This window comes from Thamnophis sirtalis, unplaced genomic scaffold (assembly GCF_051295495.1).
Source record: "Thamnophis sirtalis isolate CommonGarterSnake01/CBP01778 unplaced genomic scaffold, rThaSir2_p1.2 scaffold_3, whole genome shotgun sequence".
NCBI classification, from domain to species: Eukaryota; Metazoa; Chordata; class Lepidosauria; order Squamata; family Natricidae; genus Thamnophis; species Thamnophis sirtalis.
The window spans coordinates 83,483,681-83,502,363 of NW_028261383.1; the positions used below are offsets into that span (position 1 = coordinate 83,483,681).

General features: G+C 36.7%; 1 protein-coding gene across 4 annotated transcripts; it reads right to left on the reverse strand.

Moving 5' to 3' along the window:
- Nucleotides 1-354: 354 nt before the first annotated feature.
- Nucleotides 355-17,244, reverse strand: UBLCP1 (ubiquitin like domain containing CTD phosphatase 1). 4 transcript variants are annotated; one of them, XM_014070772.2, is made up of 11 exons: nucleotides 17,128-17,244; nucleotides 15,807-15,986; nucleotides 13,851-13,937; nucleotides 12,653-12,734; nucleotides 12,461-12,576; nucleotides 9,645-9,743; nucleotides 8,558-8,595; nucleotides 6,362-6,460; nucleotides 5,426-5,542; nucleotides 2,121-2,248; nucleotides 355-1,260 (listed from the first exon to the last, which is right to left on the reverse strand). In XM_014070772.2, the coding sequence occupies exons 2-11, from the start codon at nucleotides 15,958-15,960 to the stop codon at nucleotides 1,233-1,235; spliced, it is 948 nt and encodes a 315-aa protein (XP_013926247.1). In that variant the 5' UTR covers nucleotides 15,961-15,986; nucleotides 17,128-17,244; the 3' UTR covers nucleotides 355-1,232. The 4 variants fall into 4 exon arrangements, with proteins under 4 accessions (XP_013926247.1, XP_013926244.1, XP_013926245.1 ...); XM_014070769.2 differs by having other exon boundaries at nucleotides 12,653-12,738; nucleotides 13,846-13,937; XM_014070770.2 differs by lacking the exon at nucleotides 17,128-17,244 and adding an exon at nucleotides 16,912-17,091 and having other exon boundaries at nucleotides 12,653-12,738; nucleotides 13,846-13,937.
- Nucleotides 17,245-18,683: the final 1,439 nt, after the last annotated feature.

The following is an 18,683-nucleotide window of genomic DNA, read 5'->3' on the forward strand; positions in this document are numbered from 1 at the left end:
CCACCCTCTCATGATCAATCAAACATATTCCAGTTTATGTAATGTTATATACAAAGAATTGCATCCCTGCTCTAGAGGTTTTACTTCTGTTGGATCTCAAGAAACAATGGAATTGTTAGCTAAACTCCAGTTATGATTTTCTGGCAAAATCATAACTCAGTGGCAAATCCATCCACCAGAAAACACAGCATTTGAGTCTCTGAACGATTGCTGTATTGGTTTTATATCTCCATCAAGAGATTCAAGCAAGAACATCTCGCATAGACTGAACTATTACTGGCCATTAAAATCAAATATTACTTACTTCCTTAAAGCTGAGTTTCTGTAATAAAATTAAGAATGACAGGAAACCAATTTTAAGAAATGCATTTATTACCATTTTTCATATTAGCATGCCTGTTCTACTTTCTTCAGAACTATTTTGTTATCTTAATTTGAAACAGGCAACCTGCTTTTGAGCATAAGAACAGCACAGTGAGGGACTATCGGTCGATATTTATCATACTTCCACAATTTCGGCCAAAGCAGCACAACTAATGTGATGCTTTAGAACAATTGTTGCTGAATGTTGTCACTGAAAGCATTTGTATCCTGAAGAAGATTGATTTAGAACAGAACAACAAATGTTCCATCTTTTAAGAAGTTAATCCTGATTCTCTTCAGGTTTAAATGCTTTCTCTTATTTGAAACATTTTGTATACAGGATCTTGTCATTCAGATCTGTGCATGAAGGCATATTTCCCTCTTGATAGTGCTTTCCTGCACAAAAGGAACACTTAACAAACCATTACATAATCAGACAATTTATAATTCATAAACTTAAATACCATAACATGAAATGTACTTGTTTCTCAAACTGAGAATACAAAAAAACTGGCTCCATGGTCAAGATCAGAATTTGGAAATTGATTTACAGTACTGATAGACTGAATAATTATTTTCTATCCCCCACCCCTTGAAAAACAATACAATCTTCAAACATTTGGCAATACTACAATAGCAGTAAGAAGGAGATTGTTCTACATAGCCTCAGAGATAAGGTTATCTCCGAGTTTTCTTTTCCTTTATTTTGTCAGCACTGATCTTCACAAAAGAGACCAGTACAAACCAAAAGGCCAGGTATAAGAGTCACTCAGGTGGATTAAGTCAGTGTCCAGCACTACTTTGTTCTAGCTTATACAAGATCAAAGGATCTCTATCTTCTGTTTGGTTTCAGCATCACAAAATTAAAATTACTGTCCTTGTTTCTTTGAGAGGTACCTGAAATAAATCAAAACATTATCTATTTGTAACATGAAATATAATTCCACATTAACATGATGCACATAATCAGCATAATCAGCAACACAGGGCATTTCAAACTGCTACTGAGCTGGTTGATATTCTGGAAACATATATATTGGATTAATGTATATATTCATTTTAGATTGGGTACCATGTAGCCTTCAGAACCATAATGGGAAGGGGAATAACACATCAGTTGTGGATAATGTTTCTTTGCAGTTTCAGTAAAAGGCTTGGTATTGCTTTTCACTTGAGTCAACTACACTTCAATCTCATGTATCGCCAAGTCATGAACAGAATTTTGAGGGGCCAACACAGAGCAGAAGAGATACCAGATTCCACCAAGATCACTGAAGACAGATGTTGGTGATTGGCAGATTGGCAATGGCAGCTTAATTTCAACCCTCCAATTATCATATTTAGACACTCAAAAGTGTATCTGTAGAGAGCGTGCAAGGCAGTGTGTGGTGAACACATTTTTTCCCAACCTCTTGGTGCCACGAAGGAAGATCTGAAGAGGTGCTATAAGTACGATCTGTTTCACTGAGGAGCCAGATCCTAGGAAGGACTAAAACTAAGTTCAACTCAGCATACCTACAACTTCCCTTCAAATTGTTCCGTTCAACCAGGGAAAGAAAAGATGTGGATCTGGTTGCAGAACATGTGGCTGCCTTTTTTTCATTTCCATAAACATTTGAATGTGAATTCTAAAAACAAACAAACACAAGTGCACTGTACTTCATGGCCAAGGATGCAACTCCTCTAACGATTTTAAGGCAACACACATCTCACGACCAATCCTAATTCACTTATATATCAAATTACATAATCTTTACCTTTCCCAGTGTTTGTGGTTCAACTCCAAAAAGTCATCTAATTTTGCTATTTCCTTGAGATACTGAGTAAGTTTTAAAAGCTCTTTATCTTTATCTCTGTTTAAATGTGCCTTCATGAAGGGTTTTATCTGTTGACCAAAAAATAAAATGGGGGTTAATTACATAAAGAGTATACTAACATGGTGGATGGTCTATTCGCAGCCTAATCTCGTAGATCAGCTTTAGCTGTACAGTTTGAACTCAGCCAATTGAATTTAGCTGTACAGTTTGAATTCAGCCAATCTCTCACCTCCCACCTCAGATCATAATGTTCTGACTCTCTCACTACAATCAAGAAATCCTGAGCAAAGGACCTTGGATATGCTCCTGTGTACTAGTCATATCCATGGAGCAACTCAAAAGATCCAGGCAGATGCATATATATTTTTTTACTAATACTGTACACACACTTAAACTAGCTGTGAGGCAGCATATTGCAACTGAACTTGAGAGCAAGAGTAATTTCCTTTCGAATGGGACTTTGATGGAATCTTTCTAAGAAAAACTGTATTTGCTGTAAAAAGGTCACTAGGTTTTGTATGTAAGAGTACAGAAGCCTGGCATTCTACATTTGAGAACTTATATTAGCTAGATACATTGAACAATAAACCAGCTAAACCAGCTAAATTAGTGTTACCTCTATGTATTGGACAGAAAATACAATTGCATGTCAAATAAAGGAACATAAAAAACAGTACTGCATGTACTATTGTTCAAATGTAATCACTTACTGCAAGCTCATTCCAGAAATAAATTTACTTTTTAACTTTACCAGCTTTCCATTTTGCATCATTCACGCAGAGAACATTGGCTACTCTGACTTGTTGCTAGAGAGTAAGACTGCCCTCCAGTGTACAGTCATCAGATTGTAGCAGAGCCACAATACATTATTTTCTTTCCAATCAAATATATGAAGCCTCCCGTGAGAGAATGGAGTCTTTGGTTCTCTCTGAGCTTGGCTGTTTGTTGTAGATGTTTGGTTACATGATTAATTGACTTCACCAGTGCTAGTGAGAGTGAAGTTTCCCCTTTCACAGCTCAACTCTGAGCTATGTATATTCTCTTCTATTATAATGAGGAAAATAACCTCATGTCAACTTGTCTCAATTTAAATGTTATTATGATGGGAGTCATATGAACTTTGGGAGGGGATAAGTTGTTTCAGAGGGCAGGCATTGCAACAGAGAAGATAACACAAGATGATGCCATTTAACTGATGAGATCAAGAGCACACCCATTCTACTTGACCATATTGGATGGCCACCAACAACTAGAGATTGGAAATCCCTCAGGTAGCCTGTTAGGAGAGCCCTGAAATACTGTGAATTCACCTGGAAGCTGACTGGTAACCAGCATAGCTTGCAAAGCAGTGGGGTTACATGAGCATAATGTGAGAAACCCAACACTCCCTGCACTGCCATATTTTGGCCTAGCTGTAGCTTCTGGATAATCCTCAAGGGCAGTTTGAGATGGTACAGAATTGTGTATTCAAAGTACTTGCTCTACCAAATTATATAAATGCATGTTTGGCTTCTCCATGAACATGACAATCTGTGACTTAGGAGCGGGGAAAAGTGCACCATATATGTTTAATTGCAAAGAACAAAAATTAACTGGAAAAGCAACTATTATTAGCTTTGTTGCAATAGTTGCCACCAGGTTTCATGTCCTTCTAAGAGGATTATAAAACATCCCAGCCACTTGTCATGTTTATTAAGCCTTGATGACAATTAATTAATGTTCTATGGAACAGCTAATTAAAATTTGCTGTACCTAGTAAAACATCTGGTCTCGATTCCTCCTACAGCAACATTCTCAGAAGCAGTCACCCACAATTTGTCTTGCTGTCAATAAAATCTTAACACTGCTTGTTTTTTTCTCCAGAAGGAAACACTGAAATTATTTTGTCAGTGTTTTGCTCTATCAAGTTTCCTATCCATATGATCACTGATTTTAAGGTTATATCCATTCATTGGCTATATTTCCCCAAAGTAGAGAGATTAGGAAGAGAATACTAGCTTGAATCATGACAGCTAAGTAAAACATCTTACTAAACTCCTGTCAAATTTGAGGATGGGAAGAAACAGATCTGCAATTTTACCTGTCATTTCAGAACATGCATGCCACACTTTTATTCTGCTCAAAACAAATTCTGTCTCCCCTTCTGACAGAAATATTTTATCAGCAGGTAGAAACTTCTACCAGTTATTAGCAAAAGTAACAAAATGCTGCTGTTGAATTATTCAATGATATCAAACAATTGCATATACATACATACATACATACATACATACATACATACATACATACATACAACATCTATTCTCTGATTTATGTATATATATATACATACACATACATACATACATACATACATACATACATACATACATACATACATCAGAGAATAGATGTTGTATAGTAGTTCTATATATACTATTTATTTACATGTTTCAACTCCTTCTTTCCTGTCAACTAACAAAAAGTGTTATGTAAGCCTTTCAGCTCCCCATTTTTAATGTGCACATAATATACCAAATTAATATTCAGCACAGATTTGTAGGATGATTTGACATACTTTATCCACTCTGAATCAGGAAAAGGCAACCCCCACTCACCAAAAAGTAGTAGCAAAATATGGAAAAATTGTATGATTTTTCTTGTTGTTCTTTGTATTAAATAGGTTTAAAATACCTAACATAGTGTTTTGTTAAAATCCCCCAAGCCTTCCTCCAAACTAGCTACTGCTCACCAGAGGTACCTGCCATATTTTCCATAGTTGGGGAAAAAAGAGCACTTAAAAAAATTGCATCAGCGCTAGCACCAAAACGGTTTTTACCACATTTTGTACCCAAAAGTTAGTAGTAAAGTACAACGTGGCCTTATTCAGAAGTAGTTGCACAAGTTCTAAAAGAGCTTGGTTAAAATAACTGTAAGTAGAAAGACAGTGTGATGTCAGTGGGTGAGGTACTAGAACAGGCTCACGGAAATCCTAGTTCGCTCAAGCCTTTCTTTCCAATATCAGATTGCAAATACTTAGCCACTAAGGCACGGAACAGAACCGATATCCCCATATATTATTTTTAACATAGTACAGGGATTTATGTAGATAGTGACATGAAAGAAAAAGGAAGCAGCCCTCCTAATGGCAGCAATGCTGACAGGATCAGACTGGTTCCAACAACAGCATCAAAACTCTTCAAATGTAAATCTACCCCAGTTTACCTTTTTTTTTAGCCAGCTATTTTTTCTAAATAAAAAGTTACCTTTAGTCCATTCTGTGGGTTCATCAGAAAATTTCGACCAATGTCATCAAACATAATAGTATTTTTCTTGTTGTAAAACTCTGAAAATTTGCCCCATATAACTCCTAGAGGTTTGACCTATAGAAGCAAAGTTAGAAGAAAATCAAGTTAAAATTGCTGAGTTTAAACAATTTTAGGAACCTAAAGCCTGCAATCGTCTATTCCAGGGGTAGTCAACCTTTTTATACCTACCGCCCACTTTTGTATCTCTGTAGTAAAATTTTCTAACCGCCCACCGGTTCCACAGTAATGGTGATTTATAAAGTAGGGAAGTCAATTAAATTAAAAAAAGGAAAGTGCTTCAGTATCGGACAAAACCTCTACTGCCCACCATGAAAGCTGGAACGCCCACAAGTGGGCAATAGGGACCAGGTTGACTACCACTGATCTACTCACTATCTCGGAATACATATCACTGAATTTAATAGAATTTATTCCAAAGTGATCTTTAAAATGAAATATGTGATGATAAGATCTCCAACTCTGTAATTCATCATAGCATTGCTTTGGGAAATTTGAGAATTAATTGCAGCTTGTCTCACTTTTTAAAGTTATTCAAGCATCTCCCTCCCTTTCTACAAGATATACTGCAATCTAGATGCCTCAAGTAGACAAAACAAATTGCACAGTTCTTAAAGTGTACATTTGTATTGAATACTTCAATCATCTAAAACTATCGCTCCTTAGATAATTTCACTGTGGAGTTACCACTTCGGAGATACTAATAACTGAATGATATACTCTAATCCCTGAGGATTCCATACAATAATCTTTCAGACATGGAAAAGGTTGATTGGGAGTCATATCCACATTTTATAAAATAAATAGACTACATAAATAAATAGACTTCTAAAAATTGAGAAAATATCCCCTCTATAGAAAAGTAATTGCTCATACATCAATTAAGCCTCGCCTTGGAGTGTGCACAGTTATCATGGCGGCACTATCCAACATGAAGGTTATCTTGTAGTTTGCATTGGTGCTTACTCCCAGCTCCTGAAATGCAAAAAGAACAATGATTGAACTTTTGTGGTCTAGCTACCCTTCTGCTATAATTTACCTAACAAATTTGCCTAACAAATAAGAGAGATTGTTAAACATGTTAAAATAACTGCCCACTCCTCTCTTGAAAGAAACTGTGACAGGCTAGGGTTGGAAGGCAGGCCTTATTTGTTTGTTTATAAAAAAATATAGGCTGCCCAATTTGTACCTACAAATTGTGGCACTGCAGTCAAGGAACAGAATTGGCTACTTTACTAAGTTATCATGGTCAACAGAAGACACTCTTCATTTTATTTTTATTTCTCAGATTATTTACAGGCACATTTTGAAAGGATTGGATATGTAAAAAGATTACTCTACAAAAGTAATCAGGTGCTTTAACAGGCCAGTTACCCAATTTCTTTTCTTTTTTTAATATCTCAATGTGTTTGAGCAGCTTGGCATCTTTTTTTGTGTAACAAACTATTTGCAAGAGACAATGCAACTCTCTATATACAAACAGAGCAGCTTCATTTTTGCACCTAGTTGGGATGACTATCATTGTCAAGTCAGAGACCATGTTTTGAGGGGAAATGCTTGAAAATGTGCTTTGCGTCAGGAATGGGATGCCAAAACACCTAGCAGTCCTTTGGTTACATACTGTATATTGTATATAAAAGTGCTACCCATGTTTACCTAGAAGTGCTCAGGGCATTCAAAAGCTAAGAATGTTCGACAATATCATGTAAAAGCACAACTTTTACGAACAACTTTACTAAGTGTTACAAAAGTTATGATAGTTTTATAGCAAGATAAACTTCTTAATGGTAGCTTTTGATTCTTCTGCAACTACTATCATCACCGAAACTGTCATATTTAAGAATTTCCCATCTGTTTCACAGGGAGATTCTATAGTGAACTGATCTAATTTAAGTAAAATACCTTCTTTTGTTCCTGATTACACGTTCACAAACTGTTAATTGTTAAGATTAAAAATAGGACACATTTTCTATCACAGCTATATGCATGCATCCCAGCAAAATTTGTGAAAGTGACTAAGATATTTCAAATAAAACAACATTCTCCTATTTTTATATGCAATATCTAAAGGTGGTCATACATCCTGTCTCCAGAACTTCTAATGAACCAACCCATAGCCATTGATTGTGGTCTGCAAACACAGCTACATTATTCCTGTAGTTCCAAACAGGCTGCAGGTATAAAATAGGTTCAGGCTTTTTTACATATAGTATAACATAGAGCTGAATAAGATAGAGTGATTTAGCATAGCTCTGTCTGGATTAGGACCTCTGAAAAATTATGTGGTGGATTACATGAAGTCCTGCCAAATACATTATCTAATATGGTGAGTGAGGAGCCAGCTGGGCTGAAAAATGGACAGCATTCTTATTATTTTCCACATTCTTCAGATGCATTTATGGGAATGTTTCTCAAGGAACTATGTCTACAAGCTAGGCTTGAGGGAAATATCTGATCCAGAGGAAAAAAATATGGGATGATTTCAGGAACTGGTGGTGAGCAGTTATTAGATTCCTACTGATTTAACTCAGACTCTGCTGCTATTTTGGCATTTAACCATAGGCCAGCATGTACATCGGCTGTTAATCTTTACTAGGAAATATATGAGAAGTAACAATCCCATGAACTTTCTTAAGAAAAGTTCCTCAATGACCTGGATTCAGGTCATTGAATCCTCAGAAAATTTCTTTTTATTCAGAAAATAATCTGACTGAATTGAGGCCCTGTGGTTAACAAGAGGTTCATTTTGTCAATTTCTTTGCTCCTCTACAGCTCATAGGGCCACATCCAAAATAGTTGCAACAACAATGATATTTTTAAAAGGAGAATTGGTGAAAATTAAACTCCTTGCCCATTTATTTGCAGGAATCTCCCATCTGCCAAATACTTTATTTATGGAAATGTAAGGATCCAAGCCAATAGATTTATTTATGCCAGTTTATCAACGCCAGCATTCTGCATTCTAATTTAAAGTAGATTTAGAATTTTGTGTCTAGATCATTTTAAAAACCACGCAAATTCTAAACAATCTAAATAGAACATTAGAAAGAGAAAGCCATATGGAATACTTACTTTCATTTTGGCTTCAATCCATTTCATATTAGTCGCAGCTGAAGTAGAAAAAGAGATTATAAAATGAAAAGCTGTTCTGTTTTTAAAATCAGGGTAATTATTATGATATTTTTAAATTTAGCTTTCACTCTTTTATTGTTAACAAATCATCCTACCTTTTGAAGCCCAATGGGTTTTGCCCACCAGTTATTAAGAAGGTATGATTTGCATATTTCTAAGAAAGCTTTCCCCAACCTAGTACTACTCAGATGTATTGGAAGAAGTATCAAAACTCTTAGCAAGAAACCATTTGATTGTCAATAGATAGAAAAGATATAGTACCACCATATATGAATAAATGAAGGTATGAATATATCAATAAATATAGAAAAAATCCAAAGGGTATATGTGAAGTACAGACTTATTCTATTGCCCATTCACTTTAGTATAAATCAGGAGGAAGCATTAAGACATAATTTTATAAAATATGAACACCAAGAGAATAATAGATACATGATACAATAACTAGCGCTCAGAGTGATGCCTCATGGTCTAGATCAGGTGTGTCAAACTCGCGTCGTCACTCGCGTCGTCACATGACGTATAGGGATTTTTCCCCCTTCCCAAGGGGGGAGGGCATGTGATGTTTGACACCCCTGGTCTAGATTCATAGTACCATCTAAAAACTGCACAGCTTTAGAAAAAATTGGATTCACAGTGTCATCTCTTTCTCGCTCTTCCACTGGAGCAACTACACTTCTTGGAGATCAAGGAAAGCTTTCAAAGCAGTTTGTAATAAGAAATGATAAGGCACAGGGAATCTGCCAATTAAGAATAATGTATCATTCCCAACATCTTGGGCAAAGTGCAGAATTTCTGGTTTACTTTCCAAAGGGATTTCTAATCTCTTTCCCCCCAGGAACAGCTGTATTTTTCGTCAACACAGTTTGTCCAACTGACCAAAATTAAACAGGATTAAATGAAACAGAAAGACTGAACACCAAAAAAGATGGAAACATAAGCTTCAATATGTATCATCAGACTCATGCATTGCAAATAAAAATGGCAAGTAATAAAATTATTTCTGTTTGTAAAGTAAATGACTTACACCAAATTACAATATCATAATCTTCATATGCAGATGTCAGAAACTCATGAAGGTAGGGCCTCATCAGCTCAATTCCTGTTTCTGCACATGACCTGTGATCTGAAAAGAAAGTTGTCTGATTCATTGGACTCGGTTTAAATTTTCTTTGAACATCATCACCATAAATTGACATTCTGACTTAAGCTAGTTGCAGTTTTTTAAAAAAAGCCTAAAATACTACAAATCAGAGTTTGCAGAGAAGAGAAAAGAAGGAAAAATTCCAATCTCATACCAGTCGATAGGTAAAATTTTAATTCATCTGAAAGGTGTACTGCTCCAAATATTGCATCAAAATGTGGAACTGTATGCATAGAAACCATCAGTTTCATAGATCCTGCAGCAGGTGCTGTTGCCACCAAACCTGGAGTCCTCTTACTGTGACCAAGGTTTTCCATGTTGGCCACTTAAAGCCATACTACATGTAGTTCCTTACTATGACCTAAGCTGCATAGCTTGGAGTAAAAGCACCAAAAAAGTCTTCCAAGCTGGACAGTTTTAGTGAATCCCATAAACAATTTTACAGTGTGCCTTGGAGGTTTTCTAGAACACAGTGTAATCCAGGGCTGTCAAACTCCCGTCCCGTGGGCTGGATGCGTCATGTGGTGGCCACGCCCAGTTTAGCAAAAGAGGAAAAAGTCCCAATACGTCACGTCACACTGCTGTGACGACGTGAGTTTGACATCCTTGGTGTAGACAATCCCTACAGCACTTGCCAATGCCGAACAGCCATGGTTCCATTTCAGCTAGTTTAGGGGAGACCAATAAGCAGAGTCTTCTCCTGCAGTACCAGACCTGAAGTAATTTAAGGCAAAACAACCCCTATCCCCACAGAGTGAAACTAAATTACTTTATACCAGCCTAATAATGATTTTTAAAAAAATATATGATAACTGCAGTGAGATTACTGTAAGCTTAAAAGTGAAAAAGTACTACAATGGAGTAAAGGTTGGTGAACAGATTGGAACTGGTCTGGCAGTTAATGCATCAGACTAGAAACCAGGAGACTGTGAGTTCCAGCCCTAACTTAGGCATGAAAGCCATCTGGGTGACTTTGGGCAATTGCGCGCTCTCTCAGCCTAACTTGCCTCTCAGGGTTGTTATTGTAGGGATAATAGAAGAAGGAAGGAATATTAAGTATCTTCATCACTTTGAGTTATTTATAAAAAAAGGGGAATTTTTTTTAAAAAAAAATCCTTATAGAGTTGGCTAACTTCTTTATTTAGAGAGAAAACATTATATTTATGGCTGATTAGAACACCCCCCTAGAAATGTATTGCATAAAATGAAAAAGTGCACTTGTGGTTTGGGTAATTAGGGGGAAAAAACTGGATAATAGAAAAGAATGAGCATTTTTTGTACTTATAGAGTAAGAGATTATTTGGTAATTTTACACATATTTGCTGCAAAGGAACTTGGAAGCTTTTTCTTTCTAATTTGTTTTCATTCTTCCTACATTTTTTCTTTCTCTAACTTTTTGTTTTAATGTTCCTTGTAAAACTTTTAATTAAAAAATATAAGATAATGATTCCACAATATACAATTCAAGATCACTACTACCCTGTGGACATGACACTCCCAAATTGCTAAATCAGATTTCAAAAAGCTGGGGATCAACATTAGACCCAAGTGAACACCAGTTTTTCATCTTTTTTTACATATATTACCGTCAGCACATACTCTTGTTAGCTTATGTTCTATCTCTGTTACATCTAAAACAGGGAGCTAAACTTTGATTACCTGGAGCTATGATCTATACGCATTGTTTCAACTGACCTATTGATTTCAGATTTTTGTTTACATCTGAATTTAAATATTACTTAATCAAAGCTATCTCAGAGAGAATTATAATGCTTACTGTGATGTGAAATGTTTTATATTAAATTACTGTTATCAGTGTTTTTTCCCTGCGTTGTAAAGAGAAAGCATATATTTAAAAAACATGACTGCAACCAATTGACTACCTGCTTGTTTTCATGTTCAACATTTTATCTTTAAAGCCTTGACCTATATGTTTACCAAAGAACTAACCCTATGTATACCATACAATTAGCCTTAAAAAAACATATTTTACAGCTGGGGATTAAGGGCCATTGGATTAGCAGATAACAGGAAATGAAATATTTTCATAATCAATTTGACTTATTGAAATTATTTCACTTAAATATGTTTATATTCCCTTCACTGGTGGTTTTTAAAAAGACGCTTAAAATGTTTGTGTCATGTTGCTTACTGTCTTATAGTTTTATGTTGTCATCATGATCTGCCTGCTACTATTCAAACTAAACTATTTGAGATATAGTAATTATTGTTGTAAATCAGGGGTGTCAAACTCAAGGTCCGGGAGCCAGAGCTAGCCCGCAGGGTGCTTAAATCTGGCCCATGGGGCTGCCCTGAAAACAGTGAAGGACTGCCCCGCAGTGCCTCTACCAGTGAAAACTGAGCTTGGGAGTGCTGGAGGCAGCCCTCACGAGTTCTGATTTCATTGGCAGACGGTTGCAGGAGGCCATCACAATCAAAAATGGAGCTCGGGAGCCTGTTTTCGCTGGCAGAGTGCTCAGGCCTTCACAGGTGCCTCAGACATGAGTGATGTTGAGCTGGCCATGCCCACTCCAGCCACTCTCCCCCAGCCCCTCGAGGTCAAACACAACCCTGATGCAGCTCTCAATGAAACTGAGTTTGACACCCCTGTTGTAAACCATACTGAACTATAAGGTATATAGTATAAGTAATAATCGAGCTATAAAACGTTAAATAGCAAGTAACAGTTTCAACCTTACCAAACAATGTGTAGTCAACATCAAGGACCAACAATTTCTTCCCTTCTCTTGGAGGGTTCAGTATTTCTATTTTGTACTCCTTAACTCTGCGGGAGATTTTCAGCAGATTCTCTTCCCTAAACACAAAAAATATAACCATCATATAGCTGTAATTTCTTTAGCTAGTCATTCACTTATTACTCTGTGACTCACCGATTTTCTACTTCAACAACTTCCTCTTCAATATCAAAATCATTGACTACATCTTCATTATCAGGAGGTGGCCCGAGGACATCTTCCTATAATGAAGGTAATTTTTTAAACAAATTAGCACAGAAATAGTCATGTGTTTGCCTAATTTGGTGGATTACCCAAAAAAGAAAAAAGAAAGAAGCAGCCACAGAACCATGAATTCTTGGCTTACTAATTTGTCTGCTGCAGCACAGCATCCCTTCACTCTTACTTAATTGTTCCTGCAAATAAATCAGCTGCAGTCTTGTTAGCATTTAAAAATCCTGGGATTTGTAAGCAAAGAATAAACTCAGATTACCATTCAAACTTCTGGAACCCACAAAGAACTTGGATCTTGATCCATATGGGAAGAAAAGGGGAAATGCAGTCTACACTTTTAATATTAAAGGCTCCATTTTTTAAAATCTTTTCCACTTCAAGCAATGGAAGAAAAAGTTTAGTCCAAGTCAAGTGTTGCACTAAATTTCTCTCTCAGAAGTATCATGCAGCTATAGAAGTGCTTGGTGGCAATAATGTCCCTGCTCCTATCGTGTGATATGTTACATACCTCAATCTTCTCTCTTTTTTGCTCTCATATTTTAAGAGTACCACTGGGACAGAAAAAATGGGAATGTTTGTTCAAAAACCAAGAGAGGAAACAAATCCCGAATCTCTTTTTTTCAAGTTGGAACATTCTCACAGACCTTGAAAGAGAAACTGATTTGTCCAATGGCCTTCACGACATTATCTTAAGAATCAAAGGACTGCAGCCCAGAACAATGATTTCTTGATAGCTATTCATACTATAAGAATTAATAGCATAAACATGGTTGAATGAATTTATAGACACTCACAGGAAACCAGCAGCTGCCATTTAATTAAAGGCTACTGCCAACAACAAAAAGAACATGGAAATAAATAAAATGGAAAGCAAATGGTACTGTATTCCATAGGCTCACATGATATATAGGAATCCTGCATTTGGAATAATAAATTTGGTCCATTAATGTGTATTGTGCAAAGACAAATACTTACACGAAGGACCACACTGAAAGTTTTCACAAAAGCAGGCTCTTTACATCATTTTAACATTATTTTGATTGTTACATTTTAGTCAGTTTTATAGCCATTAGAAATTGGTATCTGTGCTTTAATAGAGCAAGAAGATATTTTACCAAACTTTCCTCACGAGTCCCCATCATCATGATTTTAGTATTTGGTTTCAATTTTAATGATCCAAGCTTCACATCATTTTCTGCTGGCTTGCCTGCAAAATAAACAGATTAGATTTCTTAATTAACAGTGTGCAATTTCTTGTTTATTCTGCATGCCATTTTTGAATCACTGACACATTAAAGTCAATGAAGCAAAATATCCCTTTAACCACATAAAACAAATCAATGTTGACAAAATTCTTTCTATATAACTTTTTTTATGATTGAAGGACGCCCAGAGTTACCCTGAGGTAAGATGTTAAATAAATTCATTTATCTATTTATGTATTTATTTAGGCAGTTCGGGTCTCACCAGACTCAAGGGTGACTCAGCCTTCTATCTTTTCAAGGTCAGTAAAATGAGGACCCAGATTGTTGGGGGCAATATGCTGACTGTGTAAACTGCTTAGAGGAGGTACACTAAAGCACTGTGAAGCGGTATATAAGTCTATGTGCTATTGCTATTTATTTTTCTGCTAGGCATGCTGGAAAGGCTTCAATAAATCAGTGAGAATTCTCTTGGCTGCTTCTCTTACACAGCTTGGTTACTTTGTTTAATTCAGACAAATATTTCTCTTTCTTTTCAAATAAGAACAGCCAGTCTAAAGAACTTCTGGGGCTTACATCCTGAGCAGTTTCACTTGTTTTCCCTAGGTAGCTGTTAACTTGCACTTAGTCCTTTGTGTAATGATATTAAAATTATTGCAATCACAACTAATACAAACATTGTAGAACGTTAAGAACAAGCTGTACATTACTGGAAGTAAATATATATTTTTAGCTTTTCCTGCTAATGCAGGTAACTAAATAATCTAGAAATTATGTGTTTATAATTTTCAACTCCAGTCCTGACTGTTATAGCTAAACTGCGAGTGTTGGTTGTTTTACACATTCTGGTTTCTTTGGATGTTAAAAGCAATTTATTCATTCAACTGGAATGACTGCCCAATTCAAAAGCATGACCGTGGTGTGAAGGTAAAGTAACTAGGATGAATAGCCATCTCACAACAGTGACTTAGCAGTTTACTGATTCTGATCTGCCATGCTTGGAGACACTAGCTCAACGTGTCTCATTTGCATTGTGCACTCAAGGATGGCCCTGTCCCATCTATCACATTTCCAAATCCTATTAGGATTCCAAGTATAAATAATACTCTGAAAGAGTAGTTGAGTTGTTGTATAGTGATTAAGCGCTTGACAAGAATCACAGAAACTCAGGTTCAAATTTAACCATGAAAACCCATTGAGTAACGATGAGCTAATCAATGTCTCTCAGTCCAATCTGCTTCAGAGGATTGGAGAAAATACATTAAGGAAAGTATGCTATGTACATTGTCTTAGATTCATGAAGTAAAAAAAGGGATGCCACTCTAACAAACAAATATATAAATAAATTATTTTAATCCATTCAGCCAATATGCTACTGGAAAATCCCAAGGGGGAATGAACAAAGATCTTCATAAACAAGTATGTCTAAAGCTATAGTCTTAGAGATAAGGTTTTCTCTTTGTTGGATAGATACATTGTTGTTTCTAACCCTTTAGCATGCTACAATTGTATTCCATTTTTTTCATAAATGAATATGCCTGCATTAGAAAGCAAGCTCCTTTGAAAACAAATGGAAATATATATGTGTCACATATACATATATATCACATACACATACACACACAGCACATAATTAAATTAGCTGAACAGCTCTCTATGCATTGATACATCACCAGAATATTCTGTTATAGAGGATGGACTATTGTTGACTGCGCAAGTATCTGTTTGCTTCTTGTGCATGGTGTGAGGGATAAATCTTAGACTAGTGTTTATGTTATATTATTTTTTAAGAAGTGCTTTAACATTTTGCCTTTTAAACAACAAGCACTATCACAGCTGCCTCATTTAACGCAGAAAGTCAAGGAGAAGATTACCTTTTACTTTAAGTCCCAGAAGTTTTTGGCGTTCTGGTAGCACTCCTGTTAGTCCTTTGAGTGATTGCTTGAGATCCAACACTGTGTCCTCTTCTGACAAGGTGGTTATTAAAAATTCTTGCCCACCCCATTTTATAATGATAGACACGGCCATATTTCTAACATATGTTTAAAACAATCCTATGAAAAAACAACAAACAAACAAAGAGAAAAATGGTCAGACAATCCCAGATATCTAACTTTTTTAAAGATATAATAGGAAAAACAACCTAGATGCTTAATCTTGAGAGCCACCCTCGACACACTTAATGGGATTTACTTCTCAATACATAGGTATCTGATTGCACTGTAACAAATCCAGGACGTTATTTTTGCAACATCTTACAAACTTCTATATTCTCTTTTACACAATATTGTTCCAATAATTTTAATAAAATAGACTCCCAGGAAAGTATGCATAATAGAGAGGTATTTAGAAATCAAAGGGGGGGGGAGTGTCAGAGAAAATAACAGCATAACCACATTGTTTGTATACAGACCAACAGATCTGTATACAAGCATTATATTTACACATATACACACATACACATCAGCACCATACAAAAAATTAACCCTCTGTTTAAGAATTCTTTAACAAACAATAATATATCTCACAGACACACCAGACACCCCTTGCTTAAATAACCACTGGAATCTAATTCAAGCAAATGAAGATTCAACCGTTGATAAGAAAGAACCCTACTCGAAGCAAAGCCTCTACATTTATCTATTTCAAGCTTCCAATACAATGGCACAGTAGAGCATTTTCTCAGTTGAACCCTATTGTCACTTCAGTAAATTATCACCATTGAGATGTTGATTTCAATGTGGTTTTAGAGAAAGCTGCTTCTTTATCAGTCTGCTTATGCAGGGAACAAGAGCGTAAGAGGAAAGATAGTAGCAATTCTCTAAACCGCGCTGGGCTTTTGTCCCGTTTTCTTTTGCAAGCGGAAGGCGCACCCCGCGGCTTAGAAGTTTGCAAGGCAGATCCTGTCAGCTAAGCCAGCCTGGCATGTTAAACTCAGCCAGAAACCGAACTGCAGCGAGTGCCTCTGCCCAAGGCTACCTGGGAGCTTCAGACGGCCCTCGGGATCTGCGCGAAGGGAGGGAGCAAATCCACCTGCAGATCGCGAGCATGTAGGATGGAGATCTGCCAGCGCGCTCCCTGCCCTTTCCTGAATCGAGGGGATCCCTTCCCTTCAGGAATGGCTTATTGGCGGAAGAAGCTGCATTGGGCACCCGCGCACACTAAAGAAAGGACAAGGACCGCCGGCGACCCTACCTCACTCCTAAGAGACCGCCCCGACAACCAGATCCCGGCAGCCAAGGGCCCTCGCGAACCGGAAGCAGTTTCCGAAGCATTAGGCTGCAACGGCCGGGTCGCGGAAGCGCAGAGACAAGAAAAGAAGAGGGGAGCCACCGGACGCTAGCACGTGGGGCTTCCGAGTTTCAGTTTAGGAACTCCCGTGAACGCCCTTTTTCCTTTCAAGAAGCGAGCGCTGCTCAAAGAAATTAGGAAAGAAGTCTATCGGTGAAGACGGGCAACATACATTGCAGCTTTAAGATTTCATTTTGTGTGAAGCATTTTGTGTTTATTGTATGCCTGGAATGCACTACCCGATTCTGTTGTTACATCCTCAAACTCACAAAACTTTAACCTTAAACTGTCTACCGGGGACCTCACCCCTTTCCTAAGAGGTCTGTAAGGGGGCGTGCATAAGTGCACCAGCGTACCGTCCCTGTCCTATTATTCCCATTTATTTGTACTCACTTCTTATGTTTATACGTATACCTGCTTATACTTATACAGTTGTATGTTATATTCGTACTTATACTTGTTTTCTCATACATGCTTGAGAAACCTATATAAATAAATAAATAAAAACATTTATTTTAACATATGTACTTATTATACTGGAGCTGAAAGAGAGAAACCAAGGTGTAAATTTAATTATGAACAAAAGGGTATGTTCGGTGTTACTTAAATTGTTCGAGATGGTATGAAAGTAGATAGAGATGATTTGCTTACAATGCTCCAAAGAATAGGGGTAATAGAAGAATGTCTTTATATGAGAAGGTTGAGAATGCCTTGTATTTTCCTGGGTTTCTTGGGCAAGAAATTTGGTTTGGTTTTCTTTGAGACTTGGGATTACACTAAGCCTATTCTAAGTTTGGAGAATGGTGCTTCCCATCTACAATGGCAAGAAACCATGATATAAAAGAGATTTTTCTTCAGGTGATTAATATTGGGTGCTTTTCCAAATCACCTTTACATATGAAAGTTTGCTCCATAAGAACAGATATTAAATTGCTTTTTGACTAGTATTTGTGAGATTAATTGCTGTGTTCTGGATTGGGAACAGATTCTAAATCTTCAAAAGCAACTTTATGGTTCCTGACGGGAATAAGGAATGAAAGATTGTTATCTTAGAGAATATTCAGCTAGTATATATCATATCTACTTGGAAAATACAATGAACAGTTTGTTCATCTACAGCAAGATCAACAGATATTTCAGCCTGTTCTTGTTTGTACTGAACTTTTGCTCCGAGAGAGACTCCTGATTCCTAAATTCAAAAGTATAACCTTCAATCTATACCAATGTATACAATAATGCATAATCTTATGGCTAGCACTGAAAGTATGAGGAAACAAAAGATTTCGCCTTGGCTCCTTGAATGCAGTCACCTTGAAAGGATTTCAGCATGAATAGGGTGATCTTAAAACAATTTATGAATCAAAAACTGTATATAGGACAAGATATACATTCTGAGTAGGAATAATTGTGAATGCAGTCTTGTCCCTGAATGTGAAAGGTGCGGGAAATTTTGTTGGTTA

Excerpts from the sequence above, each read along its gene's own strand:
- UBLCP1 (XM_014070769.2), bottom strand. The coding sequence starts at position 15,960 with ATGGCCGTGTCTATCATTATAAAATGGGGTGGGCAAGAATTTTTAATA. Across the intron at positions 8,596-9,644 it reads TTATGATATTGTAATTTGGT|CTGCGACTAATATGAAATGG; the intron begins GTAAGTCATTTA and ends TTTCTACTTCAG. Across the intron at positions 6,461-8,557 it reads GGATTGAAGCCAAAATGAAA|GAGCTGGGAGTAAGCACCAA; the intron begins GTAAGTATTCCA and ends TTTGCATTTCAG.